General features: G+C 38.3%; 7 protein-coding genes across 9 annotated transcripts; 5 read left to right on the top strand and 2 right to left on the bottom strand.

Annotated features, from left to right (window-relative positions):
* On the top strand, positions 1-1,619 carry mRF1 (mitochondrial translation release factor 1). Its single transcript, XM_065475875.1, has 7 exons — positions 1-392; positions 441-520; positions 577-760; positions 812-975; positions 1,027-1,144; positions 1,197-1,333; positions 1,390-1,619. Exons 1-7 carry the CDS (start codon positions 95-97, stop codon positions 1,588-1,590), a joined length of 1,182 nt encoding a protein of 393 aa, XP_065331947.1. The 5' UTR covers positions 1-94; the 3' UTR covers positions 1,591-1,619.
* tapas lies at positions 1,606-10,088 on the bottom strand. 3 transcript variants are annotated; one of them, XM_065475871.1, is made up of 15 exons: positions 9,792-10,088; positions 9,362-9,458; positions 7,146-7,570; positions 5,917-6,273; positions 5,687-5,860; positions 5,402-5,617; positions 5,182-5,346; positions 4,878-5,126; positions 4,568-4,822; positions 4,200-4,430; positions 3,819-4,147; positions 3,582-3,765; positions 3,377-3,528; positions 3,166-3,317; positions 1,606-2,708 (listed from the first exon to the last, which is right to left on the bottom strand). In XM_065475871.1, the coding sequence occupies exons 1-15, from the start codon at positions 10,071-10,073 to the stop codon at positions 2,485-2,487; spliced, it is 3,492 nt and encodes a 1,163-aa protein (XP_065331943.1). In that variant the 5' UTR covers positions 10,074-10,088; the 3' UTR covers positions 1,606-2,484. The 3 variants fall into 3 exon arrangements, with proteins under 3 accessions (XP_065331943.1, XP_065331944.1, XP_065331945.1); XM_065475872.1 differs by having other exon boundaries at positions 9,578-9,927; XM_065475873.1 differs by lacking the exons at positions 9,362-9,458; positions 9,792-10,088 and adding an exon at positions 7,635-7,652.
* Positions 10,089-11,466: 1,378 nt separating this feature from the next.
* LOC135934268 (uncharacterized) lies at positions 11,467-12,544 on the top strand. The gene is made up of 4 exons (XM_065475881.1): positions 11,467-11,596; positions 11,651-11,832; positions 12,142-12,327; positions 12,385-12,544. The coding sequence occupies exons 1-4, from the start codon at positions 11,578-11,580 to the stop codon at positions 12,490-12,492; spliced, it is 495 nt and encodes a 164-aa protein (XP_065331953.1). The 5' UTR covers positions 11,467-11,577; the 3' UTR covers positions 12,493-12,544.
* Positions 12,545-12,861: 317 nt separating this feature from the next.
* Positions 12,862-14,406, top strand: LOC135934266 (uncharacterized). The gene is made up of 4 exons (XM_065475878.1): positions 12,862-13,062; positions 13,121-13,308; positions 13,722-13,910; positions 14,032-14,406. Exons 1-4 carry the CDS (start codon positions 13,044-13,046, stop codon positions 14,215-14,217), a joined length of 582 nt encoding a protein of 193 aa, XP_065331950.1. The 5' UTR covers positions 12,862-13,043; the 3' UTR covers positions 14,218-14,406.
* A 697-nt stretch (positions 14,407-15,103) lies between these two features.
* LOC135945873 (uncharacterized) lies at positions 15,104-17,376 on the top strand. The gene is made up of 3 exons (XM_065493801.1): positions 15,104-15,259; positions 15,897-16,168; positions 16,770-17,376. Exons 1-3 carry the CDS (start codon positions 15,217-15,219, stop codon positions 17,001-17,003), a joined length of 549 nt encoding a protein of 182 aa, XP_065349873.1. The 5' UTR covers positions 15,104-15,216; the 3' UTR covers positions 17,004-17,376.
* Positions 17,377-18,029: 653 nt separating this feature from the next.
* On the bottom strand, positions 18,030-19,486 carry LOC135945880 (selenoprotein K-like). The gene is made up of 5 exons (XM_065493816.1): positions 19,349-19,486; positions 19,227-19,289; positions 18,643-18,730; positions 18,492-18,578; positions 18,030-18,432 (listed from the first exon to the last, which is right to left on the bottom strand). Exons 2-5 carry the CDS (start codon positions 19,243-19,245, stop codon positions 18,351-18,353), a joined length of 276 nt encoding a protein of 91 aa, XP_065349888.1. The 5' UTR covers positions 19,246-19,289; positions 19,349-19,486; the 3' UTR covers positions 18,030-18,350.
* Positions 19,035-24,995, top strand: LOC135945864 (putative serine protease K12H4.7). Its single transcript, XM_065493789.1, has 9 exons — positions 19,035-19,146; positions 20,906-21,102; positions 21,167-21,348; positions 21,403-21,638; positions 21,724-21,859; positions 22,281-22,594; positions 22,767-22,899; positions 24,468-24,637; positions 24,726-24,995. The coding sequence occupies exons 2-9, from the start codon at positions 20,923-20,925 to the stop codon at positions 24,863-24,865; spliced, it is 1,491 nt and encodes a 496-aa protein (XP_065349861.1). The 5' UTR covers positions 19,035-19,146; positions 20,906-20,922; the 3' UTR covers positions 24,866-24,995.
* The last annotated feature ends 274 nt before the right edge of the window (positions 24,996-25,269 follow it).

Genomic DNA, 25,269 nt, shown 5'->3' on the forward strand with positions numbered 1-25,269 from the left:
AGTGAGGAAAGAAAACAGCTGGCTTTCAAAATAATAAGCTCCTCAAGTGCGTGGAGTGTCTGTTTGTTTTGATATATTTCCAGACTTCTTGATAATGTTTCGGACCTTTCAAATACTACGAGTGCCTTCTGTTTTAAAAGCAGTAGTGGTGGACCTGCCAAAATGTCAAGTAATTCGCAGAACGATTTATAACAGCAAATATTATTGCTCACAAAATAGGCCGGCATTGAATTCTCTGAATCCTTCGATTAAAAACTACGTCAATAGAATTGTTGACGATAAAGAGGTTAATTTTCCAGTCAAACCTCATATTAAAAATGATCTCGCTAGACTTTGGTCTGAAAGATGTAAATTAATAGAAGATATTGCACAACTTGACAAGGAACTAAAAGGTATTGAGTTTCAAATTTTAAAAACTTAAAAAAACATTTTAATTGCAGATTATGATAAGGAGATGAAAACGCTTGCAGAGGAGGAAAGACTGGAGTCACAGCAAAAAATTCAGGACTTAGAATCTGAGGTGTTATTTATACATACAGAAGAAATCACAAATAACCGAAAGTTAAACTGATTTAGATTTTACGCTTGATTGTTCCTTCGACATCATCAAATGTGCAAAGTATGTACTTGGAAGTGACTGCTGGTGTTGGTGGACAAGAAGCTATGCTGTTTGCTGCTGAACTCTTCCAGATGTACACAGGTTATCTAGAATTCTGCGGCTGGAATTACGAGGTTGTAGAGGTTGACAGCAGTGAAATTGGTAAATTCCTTTGATTTGAAGTATTTAACAAATTAAATATTTGTTTATCAGGTGGTATGCGCCATGGTTCAATATCTGTATCAGGAAGAGGATCCTACGAAGTCTTGAAACTTGAGGCGGGCGTCCACCGAGTGCAACGAGTCCCAAAGACAGAAAAATCGGGGCGACTCCACACAAGCACAGTTTCTGTTGCAGTACTTGCTCAGCCTTCAGAAGTATTATAATAAATAAGCACTTAAATGGCTCTTACGTGTGTGGATTTACAGGTTGAAGTCAACATAAATCCAAAGGACTTGAAAATAGAAACAAAACGAGCTAGCGGGGCCGGTGGGCAACACGTGAATACAACTGACAGTGCTGTGAGAATTGTACACCTTCCAACAGGTAACGCTTAGAATTGGAATTTTAAATAAAGCTACCGTAATAATTTTTGAAGGCATCGCTGTTGAGTGCCAAAGTGAAAGGTCGCAGATTCAGAATCGCTCAAAGGCAATTCAGAAACTGAGAGCCAAGCTCTATCAATCGGAGATTGAAAAACAAGAACTTGACACTCGAACAACAAGAAAGCTCCAAGTGAGTGGCATAAACATAATAGTTGACAATTGTCTTATTGTAATTTTGCTGTCAAGGTTGGTTCCAGTTTCCGCTCTGAAAAGATTCGCACCTATAATTTCCCGCAAGATCGAGTGACAGATCACAGGATAGGTAAAACTCTTCACAATCTCAAGGGTTTATTGGAAGGTGGGGATGATTTGAATGGATTGGTTCAAGAATTGATAGAAAAAAAGCGAGAGGAGGATTTAAAATCTTTCCTGAGCTCTTTAGACTGATGAGTAATAAAATGCTTTATATATGAGGATGTTTCCATCTTTATTGCTCTTAAATTTTATAAAGTTCCATTAAAAAACAATTAACACAGAATAGAATATTTTATGGTCAACTAAAAAAAAGGAGTTTTGGTATGTAATTATGAAATGGAGGTGTTTCTGTGTCCAGTCTCCCAATTCTGTGAGTGCAAAGTCTTAAAAACATGGCATCCAAAATAGGATCTGATTTCCGAATCAAATCTTCAAAATTTGGCAACATATTGCTTTTTCTCAGTTCGTGGGTGATTTTCCAGGAAGTATCACATGGAGAGTTGATCGCACTTATTTAAGTGCCAATCATTTTCAGTGGGGAAAACAGTAGTATGAATGATTCTTATTTTCCCTAAGAAATATTGTCCTAAAAATAGAAGTAAAGCTCAGGTGGAGGATATTATATATCTCAGCGTAGAGAGATTCTCGTAAAGTTGATTGCGAAGTCGGAGCCCAAAACCAAAACTATTGGCTTGCCTCACTTAGGTGTGGAATATGAATATATAATTCTCCAATCTTTTTAAGACAAAATAACAGCATTATTGTCAAAAGATCGTCTCTATTGAAAACTGTGACTCATAGTTATTATTGACTACAAATATTAAATTACTTTTAATACGCAGTAATAATATTTATCATGCATCTCTCTTCCTCTCGTTAATCCCATTATTAATTAAACATTAATAATTCCACTCCACATATTAATCCACAATTAATAGGCTGGTATATAAGGTGAACCCAACATGCAATGGGCGTAAGCTGAATTATGATTAACAGCGTGTATCGACTTGCTTTCTCATTCTCAATCCAGCTGCCTCGACTTTGAACTCCAAAGTAAAATTCCCTCAGGACATTATAACGCCACTTCTAGCCTGCCTTTACGGCCCTTTTCTCACTAATCAGCACCTGTGCAACATCAATATCCTCGTCTGAGCTTGTGTCAATCAGCCGCAGACACAGGACCATTTCAGATGGGTTGATCAGGTCAGGGCCTGTTGCTTCGACAACGGACACAAAGGGACGGTTGCAGACGAGCTCTTGGAAGCGCACGCAGTCTTCCACTCTCCAGTCATTGTTTATAGCTTTTAATCCTGTTTGGAAGAGAAATGGATTTATATTAGAAGCATCTTCATTAAGCTTGTCATGAACAGGGCTCGCCAAATTTGCAATTGGCAAATAGGCACCACTGGGTTTTTTTCCAAGAAAAAAAGCAGCTGCAAAAAACCACCAGTTTTGTTTTCCGCATTTTTCGAAATTAACCCCGACAAGGTCACATTTCGCGCCAAAAAAGTTAGAAATTAGGGAAAATCACAACTAGTGTTAGGATTTTCAGTGTTTTGGTAAAACCAGTGGCTTTAATGTCAATTTTGTAAAAATTCGAAAAATTCATATTTTTGGTCATCCATTACGATAATTTTGTAACTTCAATAAAATATGCAATGCATGTGTTTACGAAAATGTGCAAAATTGCACAAGAAAACGCAATAACGGTTTTTGCGAACCCTGGTCATGAATATTCGTTGTCATAATTTTAAATTGACCTCTTACCTGAAAGCCTAGCTTTAATAGCCTGATAGGGAAGAGCACAGAAATTCTGGGGAAGCACTCGCAATTTGTCGATGGACACCACAATGTGGTCACCAAAGTCGACCAAATATGAAGCAAAATGATCTCCTTTCAAGAGATTATTCACTTGGGCTCTGGAAATGGAATTTCAAGTCAGTTGGAAGCTTAGGTACTGTCATAGGCTGAATTATACCTGTACCACTTTCCGTCATGATGCTTTGCCGCATAGACACCCCCCTCTCTCACCTCGCCAGACTGAAGTTTGACACCCTTATCAACACCCAACAAATTCTGAAGTTCCAACATCAGATTTTGAAGTTCGTGACTCTGCTCATAGGGCTGTACCTATAGTGCCAAATTGTTAAAACGAATATTGGAATTAATAAGTCATCACATACAATGAAATTGCACGGACTAGCTGCCATGACAACTATCACATCCAGGTATCCTCCAACTTCAGGTATTTTTGGCGAAGGCAACGTTTTGAGACTAAGATTGCGCACAGGGGAGACAGGCTTTTCTTTCTCTGGCTTCTCGGCTGGGGCTGTAATTTTCTCTTCCTTCTTCTTATCATTTTTGGGCCTGAAAATGATTAAATTTGAGAACAAATTTTTGGTAAAGTCACGTGCGCTTACTCAAAAAGTTCATGGTCCAAAGAAATAGAGCTATTGACAGAGACCAGCAAATTGTCGGGGTCGATCCTCCTGAAGACCTCGACCAAAGGTGGGCTAGTTTGAGAAATAACTTTCAAAAGGTGGGGTTTGTCTTCAGGCAGCAGAGTTGTCAATCGGTCCACGGTTTTCTTGCAAATCTTGACGTCAGGACTGGGGACCAAATGGTGCAATGTGCACAACACTGCTTGCGGTGGTATTTTAGCTAAATCAGGCATGGCGCTTTCCAAGTCAATCATCTTTCCCAAATCTACTGTTGCGCTGTTACCAAAGTCGACGAACATGACAATTGCCTAGATAAATTGAATTAAATAATCTGCAGTTTCGTTTTGATTTTAAAATTACCTTTTTGTCATTGGCACTGGTGACAGTGGCCCTGTACCAAATTCCGTCCGTAAACTGAGCAAGATAGATCCTCCCCTTGGCCAGCACCAGCGGCTTTGCACTAGTCAGCTTTTCAACATTGAGAATGCTGATTTTCTGCTGTATTCCGTGGATGACTGAGTTGTAAAGCTGGACATAAATATTCGCCTCAGTAGTTATGTATGAGACAGTCACTTCGATGACTTTTCCCTCCTGCAATTCAAACCACAAGGATTCAGCAAAAATATTTCAATTTTAAATTTTACTTACAAATACAAAAACCACAAAACGAAGCAAAACAAATTCAAAAAAGGATAAATTATTTCAAATTACTCAGGAAAATTCCTTACCTTGGGCAATTTAGGAGTGAGAATTGTGCTAGTAATTTTTTCCCAAAGCTGCGTGTTCACATTGACATCCTCCGACGTGCTGGTGTCGAACAAAGTCAAAGGCACTGGTTGAGAGCTCAAGACATACTCCTGGTCTAGATATTCGGGAGAGGGTTGAGCCACAAACGTCTTTCCAATCAACGCGTCAAGAAGCAGTTCCTGAACGCCCTCAGCAGAATTAAAATCTTCTAAGCCCTTCAGCTCGCACTGAACAGCCTGAAAACAAAGGAATTTTAACATTTTAGCCGCTACGTAGACTCTTTTCTCCCACCTGAAATGGTAATTGCAGAAACTGTTTGTCCAAAACCTTCAAGTCAGAAGCAGGGACCAGCTCCATCTGTCCATGGTCCATCAGGAAGCATTGCGCCGAGCCATTTTCAATGCTTTGAAGCTGCACTCTGTGCACGCAATCATCAAGCTGCAGGGCGTAAAAGTCGCCCTCTTTGACTGATCCTTCAATCAGTTTCTTGCTGCCCAAGTAGTGCAGTTCCATTTCAGTTGCCAAATTCTCATACTGAACCTGAATTAAGTGTCATGAATTAATCCATGACAATGAATTTGTTTAAAACACTTACGCTGAAGGAATCTCCAACAAGTCTGAGCCACAGCTCGGTGGTGGAGTTTGCATTGGTGATGTACACATCCCAGTGTTCCTCCTTGGGCAGAATGATTGGCGGAGGGGTGTCCAAAAGGGCACTAGAGGGCTGCTCCACCGGTGCTGCAATTTCCTCAGCAGGGACCTGTGTATGATTCACATATTAAAAGAAATTTAGCACAATTAGATAGGGTACTTACAACAACAGAATCGTTAGCAACTGGATTATTTTCGCAGACTGTTGGGCTTTCAATTAGCGTGAGAATAATTTGCTTGTCTGATATTACGTTGGCGTCCACTTGGGGGTATTCCATTATTTGCTTGAGCCAGTCTTCTGGCAACTTCTCGCTGTACTTTTCACTGTACTCGCCAGGCACTTTGCTGGACCACATTCCATTGGGATGCGACTCTAAAATCTAGCAAAATACGAAAATTTAAATCGGAATAAAGCATATTATATAAATAATGAACCCATGAGAATATACCTTCAAAATCCTCTGCATGGCTTTGCTGTCGTCGGTGGTGCGTTGCAGGCGTGGGGCAGAGGTCTTGTGCTTTTCAACAAGCGAATCGTACGCGAGTCTTGCAACCAAATCCAAAGCTTCTTGAGCAGTAAACCCACCGTTGGGATAGGTGCTTACTTTGAAGTCATTCCCAACCTGAAATGCGCAATGTAATAAATTTCCATCAAACAAATAAAACTTAAAACACTCACAGTGACGGAAGAGACGTACATCTTGGAGAACTCAATGACCATTTCAATGGTTTTGAATTCGATTTCGCCCAGCTTGTTCTTGGCGACATAATTTCTGAGGGTGGTGATGTGTGGAGTGGCTACTAATTCGGCTGCAGGGGGTTCGTACGGGTTTCTTATACTGGCTACAGGGCACACGACAGGTGTGTAAACCAGTTGCTCGCTAACGTTGTTATTATTATTTGTTTCGGCTGATCGTTTCGGTTTTCGGAGCCCACCGCGGTTGCTGGAGGCTTGTTGCTGTTGGTTGTTGCTTTGGTCGTCGTCGGGTGATGCTCGGCGCCAAGTTAGATTTTTGCTGGCGCGCGAGCTGCCATCCTAAAGTACACAGATTTTTATAGTGTGTGTTTTACAAATAATGAGAAGTTGCAATGTTGGCACGACACAATTTAAACTAAATTGGTATATTTGATGTATGACGTGATATGACGCAAGAGAAGTGCCTTCATTAGGGTTGTCAATTTTAGACGGTTTATACGGGAAACGTTCGACTGTTTATCTGTGTAAATTAAACGGTTTTTGAGACATCTACTACCGCGAATTCAATTTGAGAATTTTCACTGAAAAAAAAAACTTCCATTTTTGTCCAAATGTTAAGAAATCCAACATTTTTAAAAGTGAATTAGCAATATAAATAATTTTATAACCTAAAATGTGGGTTGCTTATATTTTTCCGTCGAAACTGATAACAAATAAAACGAAGGGCGATTTTCTCTATTGAGAATGAATTAAACAATATTATTTCAATCATACCTGAACCTTATAATTTTTAATATACAAACAAGACGTAAATTTTTCCCCATTGCAAAGATTTGAAACCGTTAAAAAATCTTAGGCAAATGGAAATGAAAACTATCTAAAAATTTGAGAACCAAAATGAGGAAAGGTCCGTCTGTTTTAACGTCTAAAAATTGCATCGAAACTTACCATTGCACGTAAAAACTGATTGGAAGACTGAAAAATTTCATTTGACTAAAATACCTATAAAAAATGAAACCAACCATTTTTACTTAACGACTTAAAGTAGCGTAATAATCCTGAAACAATTGGAAGCTCAAATACTAAATTTCACAGCCCTACTCTTTATTTAAAAACATAAAAAGTAAAGTCATTATTTAATTAATTTATAAAAAAAATTATTTGAAATAAAATGTGGCCAGAAATGACGATGTTGTATAACGAAAACTTACTCTATTTTCCTGGCTTGATCTTCTACCAGAGTTGGCCTGCGGTTGCGAAAGTTGACGAAGGAGAGCGGGAGAGCGCACCTCTTTTTGCGGAGAGTTGGACCCACCGGTCCTCCAGTTGGTCTCTTTAATGTTGGGTTTCTTCTGTTGCTGCTGCTGCTGCTGCGGCGGCGGCTCTGCGGCTTGTTCGTTAGGTTTTCGAGAGGCTCTGGGAACGTAGCGACCACCGTTGGCCGACTTCTGCACTGAGATGAGACGCGCTTGGTGATCGTTGCGCTGTCTCTTCGAGGGCACAAACTGGGCGATTTGCTCTCCCTTGGGACCTTTGACAATTTTTAAATCAGGTGCCACTTGCAGCAAATCCTCCACTCGCGAGTATCCCAGTCCGCGGTATGGCAGGGGTTCGCCAATTAGCATGAGATAGTCTCCTGGAAGGCACAAAAATAAAGGAGAGCTGTAATCAGATTAATACACTGTTTTTGTCACACACACAATTTGTAGGTCTTTAATGCGCAGAGTAGCAGCTGCAACTGAGCGCTTTTTACAGCCTTTGCAAGTATGATATAACCGATGCGTATGCTATATTTTATGAAGGTATTCAATGCAGTCACGAGGCGTGACCATCTCAAAGGCGTCGTACATTGCGTTCGCCAGCTATTAATTTGCATAATCTGGATCGCACGACGCCCGTTCTAAATACTTTTTGCAATTCAACCGATCACTTTACAACAACCGCTTGCGGCGTGCGGGGAGCAAGACGAGCTGTTCGCACGCTGTTTGATGTCTGTGAGCGCGCCGGGGTACCTTTCTTTACGTTTGTAGAAGCACTTAAATGAGTTTGTATAGCACAACTGTTATCAGTCTGAAACAATGCACGCAGCGCAGCAATTAAACACGCTATTTTGGGTTTGGGCCGCTTTGAGGCAAGTGAATACAATAGTTAGAAAGTATGGTACTTAATTATTGGGTGAAAATCTCAAATATTTAACTGGATATATGATATACTAATTAGTTTATCACTTTTTAATAACTGTCTTCAGCCTTCAGCAAGTTAAAATATACCCAAATCCAAGAAATCGCTCTTGATATATTATTTCTGTTCATTCCACAATTAGGAGAAATTAGACTAAACTCTTTTGAAGCATTATAGCCATAAAAAGGCTTAGAGAATTATGAAACAAAATTAAACTGGTGTTGTGAACAGTTATACTTTTAAAGTGACGAAATAAATTTTGAAGCAAGAAATCTTACTCCTTAATGTGCTGCGCAGTGCTTAGATAAGGCTATGATGTCATTATTTCCCATCACTAAGAGTGTTTCGCAATACAGTATTGATTACTTTTGATGCTCAAAAAGCTACTAAGTTGGAAAAGGGTACCATTCCCTGTAAGATTTGAAAGGTTCTGCTTTTTTAATATTTAGCACCATCCTGATTTTTTGGTCATTTTATATTTATACGGTTGGAATATCTCGATTTCTAGTGATATTAGTACTTTGTGCCAAAAGATGCCTTTTTAAACGGCCGACGACATTTAATTTTGAACCACATTGCATCGTTTAATTTTTAAAATTTGAATATTTTTAAGTTAATTAACTTTGTATTTTTCCCAACTATATGAAATATTGCCCCCAAATGTGTAACACACATTGCAGAAAATTTCACGATAGTGTGTAATTTTTATTTTGTGAGAGATACTGGGGGTCAATAAAAGGTTTAAAAATAGGATTTTGGGAGTTCAAGTATAAAAATTGCATTCTCGGTAAATTTTAACATGCTGCGGTGAGAAAAGACCGTCAGATAAGGTGAAGAATTGAACCCTGGCATCAGGGTATCCCTTGAGAAATCAGACCATAATTATCAAAACTTTCGTGGAATCACTTAGTTATAGAAAAAAGTGGGAATAAAATCCAACTTTGATGATGAAATATTTCTTTAAAAAGAGATTTAAACGCTTAATTGTCATCAGAGCAAGTCAAATTTTATTAAAAACAACGAGATAACTTTAAATTTTTATATAAAAGCTGAAAAAGCCAGTAAACAAAATTTATTTGTTCTTGATATTATCAGGACATTATTTTACAAAAAAACTGCTTTTAATGAGCTTAAAGATAAGCGGTCGTGGGCTATTACATTTTAAAGCTGATATATCAACAATAAATAATGTCATAATTCATCGATGATTAATATTTTACGAATATAAGGAAAAAATTGTACTTACTGCATAAAGTGGACAAAGGTATGCCACCCCTGCTGGATGAGATGCACGACTTAATGTTTTTGATAACTTCATCCTGATCGCTTTTTGACATGGTGACCTAGAAATACGAGCAGCGTGTCAGCAGTACCTGCATTATTTTTGCATCACGAACACATCGCCAGACAAAAAAAAAACAAAAGCGAAGACAATGTAAAACGTCCTCTACAGGTCGCATACCTGAGCTAACGCAAACAAGGTCACGGACAGAAGTTGAGTGACCTCTCCAGGCGCGGAATGCGTGCTTGTGTGTGCGATTAAATATTAGCGGCTCCCTTGGCTGGCCCCAATATTGGCTAGGAATGCGTGATTGACACGCAGCTAGACCAACATAACGCCTCCGCAGGGCAGGGCTTCGTGTCTAGGGACAGTCAGGGTCGATTCGCTGACTCACCCATGGGTGTCGGCCCTCGAGGGCTGCGTTCGCGGACAAAGCACCCGACGACGACTCGTACGGTCGGACGACAGCAGACTCAGCCGACGCCCCCTTCGCCGTCCGCGAGTCAGCAGGCAGCAGCTGGTGCTCACACTCACCGCTCGACTCGAGTCGAGAGCACAGTCCCCATCCCCACTCGAAGTCGAAGAACACCGCTTTCTTCTCCACTCTCCGACTCTCGTCCGTTCTTTCGGTGACACGCCAGCACGGACGAACAAAATTATACATTAAAACTTTCATTTTCGCTTCCTATCGCTAGAAGAGGCATTTTCACACGTCTCTCTCATCTAATAAATTAATAATTTAATACTTTCTCGCTCCACCGAGTACGGTTTTTGCAATTTATACCATATTTTGGCATTTTTAATATCTATAAGAGCGCTAAAAACAAACAGAACGCAGCTTTTTACCCTTCATGTCCCATAGTGCAACCTATTTATAGAGTTTGCGTTAAGCTAAAATGTATTTGTATGGCTGCTGCTATGGTGGTGTAAACTACATAGTTTTGCAATTGTGCTGAATATAATCTGCAAGCCAAAACGGAACACAAAATCGTTGAACCTCATTGAGGGAAATATTTTTAACCTCTGAAACCTATAAAACTATCTATATGATGCTTTTTAGTGAGATTAATTTTTTCCAGGTTTCCATTTCTCATCGTGGCATAATAAATTCTACAATGCGGGTGTCGTTACTTTGATCCTTTAAGTAAACCCATTTTTCAGTTAACACGCGATTATACAAACACGTCCCGAGAAGGTGCCTCTGTGTTTGCTTCTAATATTGAATCTACTCCAAATTAGAGGTTTTATTGCCTCTGCCTTGACGTTAGGAAGAAACAAATTTAAATTTGGAATATCTTAGCAATTTCTCAATTATTGCACAATATTATGTTCAACTACTTGCGTGTTCTAAGCAACGAATATAATGAAGTGTCTGCCTGGGGTACAACTACAAATCAATGGCTATATTCTGCGCGAATTTTACTAGAAAGGGGCAGCTAATGAGTTTTGAATTTTGAAGAGAATATGATCTAGGTCCGGACTGGACCATGGGGTGTAGCGCGCAACGCCCGGTGCGCTCCCGCCTTGGCACCCCCTTCGATCTTATCAAAGTTGCTCTTTTCGTGCCCCCAAACCAATATTAAGTTAAATTAAACTTCTTGCACGTTATAGTCTAAAATAAAGTTATAATTTTCGTTAAAAAACGTCTATATTAAAATTCCTAGAGCGCCCCCCTCCCAAAAAAAAGAATACCCTTAAGGTGCGCCTCCACCTTGGGCCCGTCGCTCCCCTACCAAAACCCAATGAAATTTTTGTCACTAATCTTACACGTTCTCGTGGGAACTATTTCAGCTTCTCAGGCCTTCTTGCTTTACCTGCAATACAAAATTCAGCGCCGCACTATTTTTTATTCGCTCTATATAGTCGCCTTGAAAACGGTTGACTGCGCTCATTTCTTGGCGCACAAATAAAATGAAAGATTGTTTTTAGAATAACTGATAATAGGTCGTGTGTGTCGTGCCATATTGGACAAAAACAGGGGAAAATCGACTCCCAATTTTACAAAACCATTTTCAAAATTGTAACAATGGTGTGTATGATTAGCGCAAAGTGGGATTATGAGTTGGCTCCATATAAATGTCGGCTTATCTTTCCTCAGTGTTTTATCAAAACACCTCGCTTTTATCAAGCACGTTCCTGATGCGGCAAAAAGCGACACTGTATAGAGACGATTGCACAAAATGTCAGACGCAGAAGAGAGTGAGGAATTTACTAATCTTTTGCTCTTTTAAGCTATTTTGTTTCCTGTAATAGGCATCATCGAGCGATATGAGCGTGCCAAAAGAAATTTGGACCTGGTCTCGGGCGTGTGTTTCCTCATTTGCCTGATCGTGTGCCCCACTCTTTACTTCATTTTCGGAGGCTTTGTTTTCATTCTATTCCTGCCTGTGTTTCTGCTCTTGATTATCGAGATTTTGGCAACATTGGCATTGATGGTAAGGACCAATAATTTGTATTACTTCCTTTTTTAAAATGTGACCATGCATAGCTAATTTGATTTATACGGAAAATAAAAAAATTTAAATCTAAATTTAATAAATAGATCTGTTTTGAATAAAATAACACACTGCATATGGTGCTTTTTGCACCATTGACGAATTGTTGTAACTGATATATTATATATCTTTAAGAAATAATTGAAATGTGAAGGTGAAATCTACAATGTTCAGCAAAAACTGGTCATTGACTTGACTTAAAATTGTTCAAACACACCGATTGATACTGAATTTTCAATTATTTTTAAGGTGATGAAAAGCCGCGCGCTGAAAAGATTGGCGAACGTACGCTCTATGGAAGAATCCAGAACTCAGTCAGAATATCCTGCAGAAACCAATGAACCGAAAAAGATGCCTAAGAGAATTTCTGGCATCGTTACAATTCCACAGCACGAGCACGCACTTCAACTCGCACAAATCCACTATGCCTACCCGGTAAGGAGTTATGAATTTTTCCAGAAAAAAGTAGATAATGAATGAATAAATTTTCAGCCTCCAAGGTACGAACAGTTGCAAAGGCCCCCTCCGTATCAAATGGTCATATTGAGTGCACCTGTGTCAAGTGTTCAACCCCAAGAGACCAGCAATTTGCGCTTCTAATTGTCACGAGAAGATTTAATTTTGAATTTGAATAATATTGGTTCAATAAATATTGGCTTTTACTTTTAAATTTCCCACTGTTCTTCGCACCATTCCCTTCTGACATGCAAACGCACTCTCAAGCGCAGATAAGAAAAGAGCAAATAATAACCTTCTTAACAAACACACCTTTTACCGGAAAAGGTGGTGCATACCTTAGCTTTGAGGAAAAGCTAGGAGTCAGTCGCATGCAGTTTCTATTCCACATTTTTTGTCATTCTTTGAAAAAGTTAATATTTTGTTGGAAGCCCCAAGTATATATGTATTTGAGCTAGAATTATTGGCGCGATCGATTAAGACATTTGGTGGTACGCTAAGTTTCCCAGGTGACGCGCAAGATTTTCCGACCGCTTATCTAATATTCATATCTGCGTCAGTTCTTATCTGTTCGACGCATTGATTTGGATGGGCAAACTACTCAAAAGCAGCGGCGTCGTAAATCAGTTCGCGTTCGACACTCCATCTTCTACTCACTGATAATTTGATAATCTGGCCTTAGACCAACTAAAAACATGTCGGACGAGGGACAAAGTAAGTTTTATTTCTTTATTGAGAACTATAAAATTTATTTAATACATGAAACTTCCAGTTTTGATGCAATACTTGAAAGTACGACGGATACTTAACTTGATTTCGGGCGGTTTCTTCATGATTTACATTATTGTTTTCCCTGCTCTCTACTTCAGCCTGCCATCCGAAGATGACTATTCCTACATTTTATACGCTCCATTGATAGTGTGCCTCCTCGTACAGATAATCTGTGGTGCAATGATATTGGTGAGTAAGCAAGTGATTCAAACCTAACTCGTAATTTATATATGTCCTTACTGAGTGCGTCAAATTTTTTTTATATAATTTATATTTAACCCATTTATTAACACCACAGTGCGTGGGAAAGAAAAACTCATTAACAATACTTCATTTAATTTTTTGTCTACGCCAAAAGCGCCACTATAATCTCAACCAGTGCACGTGCACTCAAATGCTAATATAATGAGAGCGCTGCAGAGAAATTTATAACTGAACTTTAAGCAACACGAGCTGCGCGGCTGTCGAGCGAGTCACATAATCTCGAATCAAATCACGTCAATATCGAATTTACTATCAATTCGGTAATGATGTTAAAGCATTATCATTTTCATGCACTCTCGAGCGTGACATTAATGCACGAATTATATATTTGAATCCAGCATTACCGGCGAAAAGCTCTGAACGAAATCGCAGCTTGTGCAAATAACTACACACAAGTCGTCGCCCACGCACACCCCGGCACAGCCATCCCTTATCAGCACCCTGCAGGACAGCACCAGCAGAACGTATTCTATCTGCCCCCAGATGCAGTCCAACAGCTCATCAACAGCAACCGAAATGTCGCTTCGGTACGTGCGAGCTAATATTTATAAATTAAGTGAAAATATAATGGACCGAGTTTCTCTAAAATGATATATTTTTTGCATACCTCTCTTGATAATAATACTAACATAATTAATCAATTTGCAGTTCCCAAGCCAGCATGACGTGAACCCTCCACCTTATTCGCTAGTTGTGTCCAATGGTGATAATCAGTCAACCTCTCCTTCCCCTGCTGGATGGGTAGTCCAACCGCCCCCTTCTGCCACATCAGGATCAAACAGTTCGATACCTCATGCAACATCTTCGCACCATTCAAGGAATGATTCGATGTAAAAAAAGTGCTGTCCAAGTTATTTAAGCTTCCTCTGTGATAACCCTACGTTTTGTTTAACCATCGAGCACACAAAATATAATATTCGCGCATTATCATCTCACAGAGATGATAGGAAATTTACCCCCTCTGTATAATTGTAAAATACTAATTTTAATCAAGTAGAATAAACATATAGTTTGTATCCAGCATGATTTTCTACTCTTTCATTGTCCTAAAATTGCTCAAACTGGGCTAGTTAATATAGTCGAGTCACAAAACTAATTCTCGTATCGATATTGAGAACCTTTTCCCTCCTTTCCAAAGCGGCTTATCAGCAAATTGGGATGTGTATAAAAGTGACAGCTTTTTTGCTGTTACTAGCCTTGACACGATCTGGACGAGCTTATTTCCGCGACTTCGACCCAAATACGATTTTTACTATCTAATAAATCATATATACTCTATTTTATCTTCACAATAAAAAACCCATTTAATAAAGTTTGATGAAACAATCCATATATACTAACTTTCATCAAATAACCCTATAAATTAGCCTATATATAGCTGCATATTAAATTCTGTAAACTTCACCATAAAGAGAAATCGTTACGAAGAGAAGCTAAATTTAAAGGAAAGGGCTGAACGAGTTGACCTTTTAATAAGCGCAGGTCACGGGCGGACAACCGCAAAGACAAACCACAATAATATGCATGCAACAAATTATATCGCACACACACGTGCAGCAAGAAGGATTTTTCACACATTTCTAGCTAATTGCACTTCCTTTAGCTGTGTATTTTTTCATTAGAGGCCAGATTTTCCGCTCCGCTCTTATTGCATGTGCAACAATTCCCCGGTTTTTACGTGACGTCAGTTTTATTAAGCCTTCAGATAAGAGAGTTTTACAAGCAGCACACGGGCTCATCCCGAGACCTGCAACGTGAAGTCAGTGCGCCTAGTCTCGTCCCGTCGGAAGCAGTTCCTCGTAGCAAATTAGCTCCCCTTGCTTGCGCGGCAAAATGCCTTCTGACAGGATTGCTGAGGATTACAACAAAGCCAGAGGTGAAATTGACTAAATCCGTTTCTCTTGGAACTAAAGAAATATAGGGATTTAAAAGTTTAATTTGGTGAACAGACGCAGAAAGTTACGCAGTTTATTTATTTACTGGCGTCACTGAACGCGATAAAGCAAATGTAAAACCGCCTTGCACATTCCTGCGACAGTTTGATAAGTATAGGGAATGTGAAAACTTTCCTGCGATTTTTAAGAACCGCATCAACAATAATTTTAAAGTTAATTTTTCTTTTACACTTGTCTAGCATACGTCAATAGAGTTAAATTTATCTCGTGTTTAAACCGCTTTAATTTTGTGAAAATTATTTATTGAAAAATTATAACAATTAATTATTAATAATTATCGGAGATAGCATGAAAATTAACAAGTCGACTGACTTGTGCGAGAAATACAAAAAAAGCAACGGGCCATAATTATTTAATACTTTTATTAAGACACTTCTCTTTTTGTTCATTCCACTTGTCAGATCAGTGTACAGGCGGATTAAAGAATTTAGATTGATGATAGCAGCTAGCAGTCGATCTTGCTGATTATGCTTGCCTTATTGCCATTTTACTCACGATTTTTTTTTAATTTAATTTAAATAATAAAAAACTATACATCTCGATTCAATGCCATTTTAGCGAAGATCTTGAAGCGGTACAGAGTGACATTTCGATTGATTGTCCTGTTCGCCATTCTGTTCGGCGTCGGGGTGATTGTGGTTGCTATTACGATCTTCGCCGGAGCAAGCGTGGAAAATGGATCCAATAACAATCGCGAGATCATAGTCACCGTCGTGCTGGTCGCCTGCTTTTTGACTCTAGTCTCAGTTGTCCTCTCGTGCCTGCACTCGGCCAGGAAAAGTGCGCTCGCGAAGCTGGACGAACACACCACCCCTACCAGAAGACAGCAGGTATTTGAATTTTTAAATGCGTATATAGGCCAAAAATTAAGAACATTTTCCAATGTTGACTATAGCACGTACATAGTAAATTAGTTTTTTTGTGAAATTTAGTAACAGTTTTTTATTACAATGTGCAATAATGAAATCAGGACCAAGGAAAAGTTATAGATTTCTGATTTTGCCAAATTTCCCGACAAAAATTAAACGGCTTTTTGTTTGATTATTCGATCCAGCTCGTCGCCAATCCAATGGTGTGCGAATTATGAGGAAAACTACTTAAATTGTGGAATAAATCGTGGTTTTACAGTAAGGAGCCATTGCTCGCAGCTTGCAAATTTTTTAGCCTATTTTCAGCAACCCGGGAAAATTTTAGCTTTATCCTTTTTTTTTGATAGTATATTTCAAGTAAAAGTATTCAGGATTCTCCACAACTTTTTTTGAGAAAGCAATTTGAAAATTCGTTATTTATGCAAACTGCACCACACGTACGTTTAGCAAGTTGCACAGTTGGAGATTGGAGATTTTGTGCTTCATTTCCACGCGGCGTTTCTTATTTTAATTGAATCTGAATAACTTTTTGCAAACACTGATGCCAAATTTGTGATTTTAGGCTCCAAGCAGACCGAGGGTGAGATGCGTGAAATCAAACAACGTAGCTTCAATTGACACCCCGCCACCGTACGACTCGCTTTTTGATGTTAGAGGAATGTCCAGAAACTCCACTTTCAACAGCCCGACAGCCATTGAAACTTTCACGGTCAGCGTTTCAGACATTAACTGTTCATCAAACTCGACCACAGATGGTGATTCTGGAGGATGCACGAGTAGCTCCGCGAATGATTAACTTTTTTGCCAATGGACTGATACAATGAAGCATTGTTGATACTTAATTTAAGTCAAATTTACCAAATTTATTATTAATGAGAAGCTTTCTTCCCACTGCAAATCTGAGCAAGTAAATAAATCAGAAAATATATTTTGAAAGTAGCTCCATGGCTCAGTTAATAATAAACGTAGTTCTAACTTATGATGTTATGACGCTATGACATGCGTACAAATGTAAATAAAACTTATCACAATAGAATGATGAGCATTAGTGTTAATTGTTGTTACTGTTGAGGGGTGCTTTTTAAATCTAGTCTTTTTCTGATTGGTTTGATTGTTGAATTATATTAATTTTCCAAATGAATTGGCCCTGGTGGAAGGTGAAAAACTGTAAGGACACAGCTAAATTAAAATTCTAATCAGGAATGACTAAATTTGATGCCTCATGTTTGAATCATCAACACAAAAAGAATGCTTTTATGAGCCCCAACGCCTTTATGGTATACCCTTAGAGCGAATGACTAAAAGGAACAACGTAAAAGGCATGAAGTTACGTGTCAGATGTGATTTTTTTATTGTTTAAAAATTGCTTCATGGCATGAGAATCATAAAAATGAAGATCTTTAACCTAAATCATGTGCTTTTTACTTGGTAATTCCTGTCATTTAGGTTAATTGAAAGGTCCAAGAAGTTCATTTTCCTTAAAACTTCGCCTGCGCTCTCCTCAGATCATGTTAACTTAAAACAGATATTTTATTTTGACGACCAAATATTGAAAATATGGATAACTTGGAGTAAAATCACAATATACTTAAATTATAGTGAAATTTCTGATGTCATTTTTTTTACTGATTTTACTATATTTAAAATTAAAATTGAGTAAACTTGACAGTTTTGCATTAAGCTTTTTTGGCATACTTCATGAAAATAATACAGATGGGATTTTTTTCAATTCATTATAAATAAATTTTAACTTAGTAGGTAATTTCAAACAAACAGTGATTGAACAAAAAATGGAGGAATATTTTCAGTGAAAACAGGGATAATAGTTGTAAGAAATCAGTGATTCATTAAGAATAGGCATATAATTTAACACAAATTCACAAATTGTATCAGAAAAGAGGCATTTAAGTCATTATTAGATCACTTTGTGTATTTACATATTTTATCTTCAAGACAGAAGTTTAAAATCAGCAGGAAGGGAAGGGGGCGGCGCTCCAGCCCACGAACCAACTTCGGCAGTAACCTGGCCTCAGGCGAGGTTTCAGGTAACGCGTCATATGCCTCTTAGGGTTAAGAGAAAGGTCCAAGACTCAAGAGCACCTGTTAGCCGTCACTTGACAAGCAAGGGACGGCTTTAACGACCTCATCCGCCGCCCATTGGGGGACACGGGAGACTGCTAATGGTGCCAAAGCCTCCAGTTCGTCTCGTGGGTGGCCTCGGAGGGCTAAAGCGTAATATTTTTTAATTAAGAGATATTATTTATCAGGTGAAACAAATTCTTACCCTCCTCCAGGAGGTCTGTAGTCTCTGGAGTATTGCTTGTTTCCATCATTATCTTTGTTCAATTTAGGATTTACCAAGGTTCTGAAGCTGAAAGTTTGCAAGAAGTGTTAAAAGGTGTGTTAAATTAGCAGGAGTTCTGTGATTCACTTACAAAAGGACAATGAAGTTCAGAAATCCCCAGAACCAGTTGACCCAGGTAGACCATTTTAATGGCGAATTGCCTCCACCCACGGTGCCACCTTGAAAAATATTAGTCATCTTTATTTTGTTTATAATATTCAATGTTTTTACAAAATGAAACAGAAATATTTTTAATTTAATAAATTTCACTAAAAAAAATTAATCAACTCCTGCAGTAAAAAGGGAATTAATTTACTCATTTGCATCCGAGCCCATTTTTTTATTTTGAAAACAGCTTTGTAAGTGTTCACCAAAACATCAATTTATTTTAGCTGTTCTCAACCCTATTGACGCTGACGCATGCCAAGCAATTTGGCTGCTGGGGGCTGGGGCTTCGAACACATGATCTGGCCATTCAAATGACGAAATGAAATAAGTTTGACGCGAGAAGCGACTGCGACGAGTGTCAAAATCTGAAGGATTCTGGACCATTTGAAACGAGAGCAGACCAAGTTTGGACTTCTTAATATTCCACGTAAGTCTGCAATGAATGCAATTATGTACTTAAAGAAACCCCAACGTCATCCTAGAAATTGTAAAGACTCTCTTTCTCACCTGCTGACACGTAAACCATGGTTTTTCTTTTAACGTCGACCACCAATAAACGTCTTGTCAGATCTAGAAAGGAATGACGCTTGAAATAGTATATCGATAAAGGGTAAAACGCGGAAGTGTACCTTTCAATGTCGACGAGGAAAATGCTAGATTCTTGAAGAATAATATTATTTCAATGCTAACTCTATTGCATTATGTTTTCCCTTAGCAAAAATATCAACAGTCATCAGCAGTTTCATTCTAAAACCTCCTTGGTTATTTCGAACAAATGAGCATCGATCGCGCGAAAGGAAAAGGGGCCGATGTTCGTAAAGAACAGCACACTACATAGCAGCGTTGACTGACAGTAGACAAATTAATAATGTATAATAATGTTTCTAAATTAATATAACAATAAGTGAGCACGGAGCAGTAGAGGGATAATGGAAATTAAATTTTACATTAAATTTACACTTTTTACTTATCAGTGTATTATATTTTTGGTGCAGACTAATAATAATTATTGTAAGATTATGATGTTCTGTCTGTCAGCGTTTTCTGGCTATATATTCACCCAGTTTTTAACGTTTATAAGTCTTTTAAAATAACGAGAGCAAGAAAAGATAAAGAAATTAAAATTAAAATAAAAAAAAACACACACACACAAAGCTATTATGACATTACATCATTTCGCACAATCTTTGTTCATCAGAAATTAATTTATCTATCATTATTTCGTTATTTCTTCTTATTTTTTCCTTTCTTCAGATTGAACGGTTAATTTGAATAAAAAAAATCATAAAACTTTAATGACACCGTATTACTAACAATTCAATCGAATGAAATAATCGAAATAATAAATTAGAGCTTTACAGGCAAACAATTAAGAACAATTATTTGCGTTGCTGGCTTTAGAAAGTGGTTCATTCAGTTAATTGTTTGTGAAATTTAGCTAAAGTTTATCTGTAGAATATTATGCAATAATGAAATCAGAACCAAGGAAAGTTAAATTTCAGATTTTGCCAAATTTCGTGAAAAATTAAAAGGTTTTTGTTCCTCTTATGGTCCTTTTTTCATGTTGGATTGAAATTCCGGATATTTTCCTCAAAGCTAAGGTTTTTTATTAAGCTTGACCAGTTTCTTATTGTGAAATTATTAATGTTTTTGTTCTAATGTTTTTCCGTTCATGAAATAGGGCTTTGGGTTGAAGCCAAAACGGGTTGAGCTTAATATAGCTTCGAGGAAAATGTCTGATAAAAGTTATTTTTCACAAATTTTCTGTAAAAGCTTTACTTAATTGTGTATCGTTGCAAAACATATGTTATTTATTCTCATGCCGATCAGAAGTACACGAATAATATTTTAATATCCGCCTTTTTTATTCTCATTTTGTGAACTCGTGTTTTTTGATAAATTTGTTTGTAGAAAGCGTAATATAGGCTTCTCTCTAAAAAACAATTTTAAAATAGTAAATAATAGAATTTCTAGTGAGTAGGAAATTGGTTATTGCGCGTGTGTAAGCGTAACACTTAAAGTTTGTTTACTGATCTGTTGATCAAAGGTCAAAAGTTAAACTGATTCGAGTTGTTTAATTGGTTGGCAGGCAGCAAAGATACTGATTGTGTGGTAGGCGCGTATCAACTGTAAAATAGTTGAGCCAACTGGGAAGCTCTAAAATAAAACTCTATTATTTACCACAGACTGAATTGGAGAGAAAATGAGGGCTTTGATCGTCCTTCCCTTGCTCTTTTCGCTCTCATGTGGATGGAAAATCTTCCACCTGGGAAAGTTCCGTGGCCCGAAATCGGAGGTGTCACCGAGCAGAGCGTTTCCTGATTTGTGGTTTGACCAGAAACTGGACCACTTTGACCCAACGAGTGACAAATTGTGGAAACAGGTATTTCAAAATGCTTTTTTTTAACATAACACAGTATTAAGTGATTTATTGCCCTTTCTTCCAGAGGTATTTTGTAAACGACGAATTTCATGAAAAAGGGGGCCCCGTATTTCTGATGATCGGCGGCGAGGGTAAGGCTGATGCCATCTGGATGGAGCAAGGCATGTGGGTGGAGTACGCCAAGCAGTTTAAAGCCCTCTGCTTCCAAGTGGAGCATCGATTCTACGGGAAAAGCCACCCAACAGAGTAAACATATCAATGCAGCGTCTAACTATTAAATCCTAAACTCAAGCCACGCAGGAACTCGAGTGTGAAAAATTTGGTGTACCTCAGCAGCGAACAGGCTTTGGCGGATTTATCGTATTTCATCAGACAAATGAACAAAAAGTATTCACTGCCAAGAGGAACTCAGTGGGTTACCTTTGGAGGGTCCTACCCTGGCTCTCTGTCTGCATGGATGAGGCTAAAATATCCGCATTTGGTTCACGCCGCCGTATCTGCCAGTGGACCACTTCTTGCTGTCGCGGATTTCAGTGGTGAGTTTTTTTCTAATTCCAAAGGAAAATCAATTTCTGTCAAGTTTGCTTTTTAAAAATGTATAAAACGTTGCATATTGTGTAGAGTACATGAGGGTTGTTCGAGATTCTCTGGCGACTCACAGTGACGAATGCGTGTCAGCGGTCGCAGAAGCGAACAAGCAGTTTGAAATTTTGCTCAGACACCGGATTGGACAGCAAAGGATCGACAAATTGTTTAAGTATGGCCTTGGGAACTTTATAGTTTTTTAACTTATTATCTTCATTAAATATAGATTTTTATAAGAATATAGAAAAAGAAAAAAAACACGTGGGTAATTTCTGACGTATTAAAAATTAATCAACGGCTCACTTCAGCGGAGATTAATTCAGGGTGACCTGCTAATAGCGAAATTCTGATAGGAAAAAATTAAATCGCCGATTCAGAGTTATCTGCTGCTAATAATGTGGCATGAAATTTATTTTGAAAGTAAAGTACCACTGACGCGAGGCCTGCGGTGCTGAAACAGCTGCTTTACAATATAGGAACGTGTTATTTAATTTTTTCCTCTTAAAATTTCACTTCTAGCCGAAAATCCTGGAAATGTTTCCGCTCATTGTCATAGTTTAGCCATAAATGATCAAATTTTTTAATAATTTTAGCTTGTGTGATTCGGTGGTGGACTCCTCAAAGAACGACATTTCCAACCTTTACGAAACCCTGGCTGGAAACTTCGCTGGCGTAGTTCAGTACAACAAGGACAACCGGCAGTTTGAGGGTGCTATAGGCGCAAACATCACCATCGACGTTGTCTGCGACATCATGACGAAAAGCAGCATCGGCTCTGCGGTCACCCGGTACGCGGCCGTCAATGATCTGCTCATGAAGACGTACGATCAAAAGTGTCTCGACTACAAATATGAAAATATGATCAACGAATTCAGAAACGAAACCCTGGAAGGAGCAACTGGGGCAGGTATGAAATATTAATATTTTAAATTAGAAATTACCTAGACAAAATGCATGTTTAATTTTAAACTTACTCTCACTACTTCTCTTTGCCCTTTAAATTATTACTGTTTTCTATCACAATGAAGAAAAATCAGACTTTCTACAGAAATGCATTTTCTCGTGATTTCTAACCGAAGGTCGGCAGTGGATGTACCAAACGTGCACCGAGTTTGGTTTCTTCCAGACCTCAACTTTGCCGACCCAACCTTTCGCCGATCATTTCCCAGTAGATTTCTTCATTCAGCAGTGCTCTGACGTCTACGGCCCCAGGTGAGAATAGATTATTATTTTCATGATTCATATTCACACACGAGCTCTCTTTTGAGAAACCTTCGCCTTGAGGGGAAGTTTTCGCTCGGGTGTCCTCATTGCCAAGGTTGCTGCATGTCAATACCCGCGATTTCTATTGTTAATTTGCGTGATACACACTCAACATGTTTAGTGCTTCGGCGAAGAGTGCCGTGAATGGAACCGATTGGGCTATATTCACATTGTAAAAAGTGAAATTTAGAATATGAGTTGCATAAAAGCGCGATACGAATTTTATGCAGGATATTGCACGCCATATAATTATTTCTGCTCGCACCTGCCTCGCAAAAAATCTTTTACTGCGTGGTTTTTATTGGTATTTTGCGCCATCGAGAAGGGTTGTGTATAAAATATATATTGCATAGTTATCACGTTTGCGCTTGCGATGATAATTCTTTTTTAGGATCCCCTGAATTGACCAGGAAATGCTTTCGCAATTTATTGCACTCTTTATCCAGGAAACGAATATACTTCTGGCAGGAGTCTGAGGATCTTAAATGAATATTTTTCTTAAACAAGGCCCAGTTTGACCGAAAATTCCATTGAGAAAATCACGATTTCTCCACGTCACTTATTATGCGGGGTTTACGGCAATCAAATTTTAATTTTTCTCCAAATCTGTTCAGTTTGGTCGTAGAACGAAAATTTGAAGACCGTTTTAATAGTCTACAGTCAAATTGAACGACTTTCCTGTTGACCTCTAAGTGTTTTTCAAATTTGAAAATGAATTTTAAAAAATCTCAATTTTGAAATAGTTATTTTGTAGAGCGGGAAAATTGGGTTTAATAAATTAAAAACTAGAACGGTGTTGGTACTGATTTTTTTATAAAAAAAAATTGGTGCTTTATTAGGCTTTTACAACATTTTTACGCACTCAAAACACACCACTAGATAACCAAAGAAGGATAACCCTTAAACCCTAGTTTTTGCACCTCTAAAAACGAAAATATTTACAATTGTTTATTGTTTACAACTCATCTTGCAACGGAATTTAATTTTTACCACCCTGAAACTATACTTCAGTACATAGTATGGGACATTAAACCCGGAAAGAGCAATTTTCACAAATGCGTGTCTATTGGAACCCGAGATTAAATTGACACTCTGTTTTTTATTACGCCAGTCTCTAAAACAAAACACGTGTTTCTCCAAATAATCTTAGCTTGTAACCATCAGATTTACAAAACTGCTGAAGGAATCAAATGATGTTAAAACTCTAACAAAACTTAAACTTGTACATACATTGTTAAGTTTTGTAACTTTTTGTTTTATAAATTTAAATCGCTGCATAGTTTATCAAAAATTTGTAATTGCGGTAATTGCTATCAATGCTAAATTTCAAGAATTTTCTCTTTCTCTAAAGGCTTATTTATTTCATATATTTATTTACGTTGCTAATTGAAATATTCCTTGTAGCGTTATCCGGTTCACCCACCTTGACATGTGTTTGAAATCTACTTAAATTTGCATATTGCGCTCAATCTAGGATCAAAATTCATTGATTAATCAGTGTAAGCACATTCTTTCAGGTACAACAAGGAGCTGTTGTCGAATGGAATTTTGCGGACGAACGTGATGTATGGTGCCCTTCAACTCGAAGTGAGCCGCGTCGTCTTCGTGCACGGCTCGATCGACCCGTGGCACGCCCTGGGCATCACCAAATCGGACAACAATGAGGCGCCCGCCATTTACATAAATGGTAAACTAGCGCAAAAATGATAATGACCCACATCTCCCGATTAGAAAAATGCACGCTCTTAAACTCTCGCATTCTTCTGTCCATACAGGCACCGCCCATTGCGCCAACATGTATCCCGAGTCTCAGGACGACCCTTCTCAGCTGACGGCCGCCAGACAACGCATCACGGGGTTGTTGGCCCAGTGGCTGCAACCTTCAGCCAGGTCAGTGCGCTTCCAACCAGTCTAGAGAGTGAAAGTTGATGCATCTGTCTTTTATTTTTCGACCTCTATGGTTTTGATTTTCTCACACAACACGAGACTTCTTCTCGTGGGATTTATTATTGTAATCTGCGGAATAAAGCACTTTCTCGCTGAAATCCTATTTTTTGCTTATTTACTTGTGCTCTCTCATGGAAAATCCCGTGTGCATATCAATGCGTATGTGCGCTTATGCGGGCAGCAAATAAGTGAGAGTGGAATTTTGTGATTGTAAAAAGGGACCAATAAAAATAAATAGCCGCGTCATCCGCATCATCGTAAATTCATAGTGGATTTTTTTCTTGGCTTTTAGATTTGAACAAGATGAAATTGATTCAAAATGTTTTCAATTTCTTAAATTATTTATCATTTCCTTTGATATTTAACGGTTCA

Source organism: Cloeon dipterum, chromosome 1 (assembly GCF_949628265.1).
Source record: "Cloeon dipterum chromosome 1, ieCloDipt1.1, whole genome shotgun sequence".
NCBI lineage: Eukaryota > Metazoa > Arthropoda > Insecta > Ephemeroptera > Baetidae > Cloeon > Cloeon dipterum.